We start from the raw sequence: 1583 nt of genomic DNA, 5'->3' as shown, positions 1-1583 counted from the left end.
TGACAGTCCCTCAGGCCCTCGTCTAGAGATGATGTGTCTGGGAATGTGTAAGACAGGAAGCAGATGAGCGTTTTTGTTTGTTTTTAAGTGTCTTCCCCTCGTTTTCCCCACCCCTTCTTTATTTAGAAGCTGAAGAATTTTTTTTTTTATAACATCCAGTTTTATCGAGTGTGTAGGGTTTTTTTAAAAAAACTTTTGTTAGTATTTCTGCTCTTCACCTACTGAATGGAAAATTAAGAATTAGTCAGGGTGTGATCTACTCCGTGTTCAACTTGTCTACGTCAATTTGTAAGCCATATGTAGTGTTTTATTTTGCTGTCATCACCTGACTATGGGACAGCTGTAACGAATTATCCACAAGGGTTAAGAAGAGCTTATTCCTTATAAAAACATTTCTAATGTTTGGTGTATTTTAATTGTTGCTTAGTTGGGGTCCTCTTGTTTTTGAACCATTGGGCCCCAATTCTCAACGAATGAGAAATTAGAACTTAAGATATACAAATATTTATCAAAAAGTGCAGACCATTCTGCTGTCATTCTTTCAAGCCATTAAGTAACTTTACAACAAGTAAGTTATTTTGATTTTTACAGTTACTTTTTAAAAAGTGATAAGTTGGCCATTTGGCCAGCCATTATTTAATTAATCTAAGTGGTATATATTACACCTGTCATTATTTTCTTAGATGCTTAATTAATCCCTATCACAAAGGAGACACAATGGAATAAGACATTAATGTAATTTGAGATTTGATGAGTTGGATAAACAGTATTTTTTTTTTCAATTTTAAAATTCAATTTAATTTCATTAAACTTGTCACATATTTCCTTTTCCAGGAAAAAAAAATGTTTATTTCTTTGTGGGAGTTCTTCTATGGGCACTTTTTTCGATTTTGGATGAAATGGCTCTTACGACAAATGACTGGAAAGTGTGAATTGCAGCGAATTTTTGATACCTATGTAGGTGCACAAAGGACACACAGGATAGGTAATGTTATTCAAAAAGAAAAATTAAAAACTAATAAGAATTTAACTCTGAATATTTTTCTCAGTGTTCATAGTGACAGATGTACTCCTTGCATATCCTGATTAAGTCACTTAAACTGAGTTTAATAAGCTTTGAAATTTCGTTTTGAATATTTGTAGGTCTAAAATTGTATGACTTTATAGAAAAAGGAACTGATTAATTCCTTATCAGTGCAAAGAATTATCTTCTCTGGCTCCTTAAATATGTAATTCCTTAGATTATAATTGCAACCTATTTTCTAGAGAAAAAATTCTATACTTCTAAAATCTCTTTGAAATTTTTACTCATATGATGGGAAGAGTGAGTGCCTTGATCTAAATTCATTTTCATACTTAGCGTCCTTCATCAGTCTTTTAATTTCGTACTGTTATTTATGAAAGGACAGCAATTAGGTATTTCGTGGTCCCTAGGAAAGGTTATTAGACTGACAGTCCACATTGTCCTGTACAGTAGCCAGTAGCCACGTGGTTATTGAACACTTGAAATGTGGCTAGTCCGAATTGAAGTGTGTGGTAAGTGTAAAATATACTCTGAATTTCAAAGACTTTAAATGAAAAAA

General features: G+C 32.5%; 1 protein-coding gene across 1 annotated transcript in view; it reads left to right on the top strand.

Annotated features, from left to right (window-relative positions):
- Positions 1-838: 838 nt before the first annotated feature.
- Positions 839-1583, top strand: part of ELMOD2 (ELMO/CED-12 domain containing 2) — a 33581-nt gene continuing 32836 nt past the window's right edge. The window contains exon 1 of the mRNA XM_008573277.1: positions 839-985. Within this exon, the coding sequence (XP_008571499.1) occupies positions 844-985 (142 nt within the window). The 5' untranslated portion in view covers positions 839-843. The remainder of the gene's footprint in view (positions 986-1583) is intronic.

The sequence above is a fragment of the Galeopterus variegatus genome, unplaced genomic scaffold (genome assembly GCF_000696425.1).
Source record: "Galeopterus variegatus unplaced genomic scaffold, G_variegatus-3.0.2 Scaffold897, whole genome shotgun sequence".
In the NCBI taxonomy this organism is placed as follows: Eukaryota; Metazoa; Chordata; class Mammalia; order Dermoptera; family Cynocephalidae; genus Galeopterus; species Galeopterus variegatus.
This window is presented reverse-complemented; position numbering and strand designations above follow the sequence as displayed.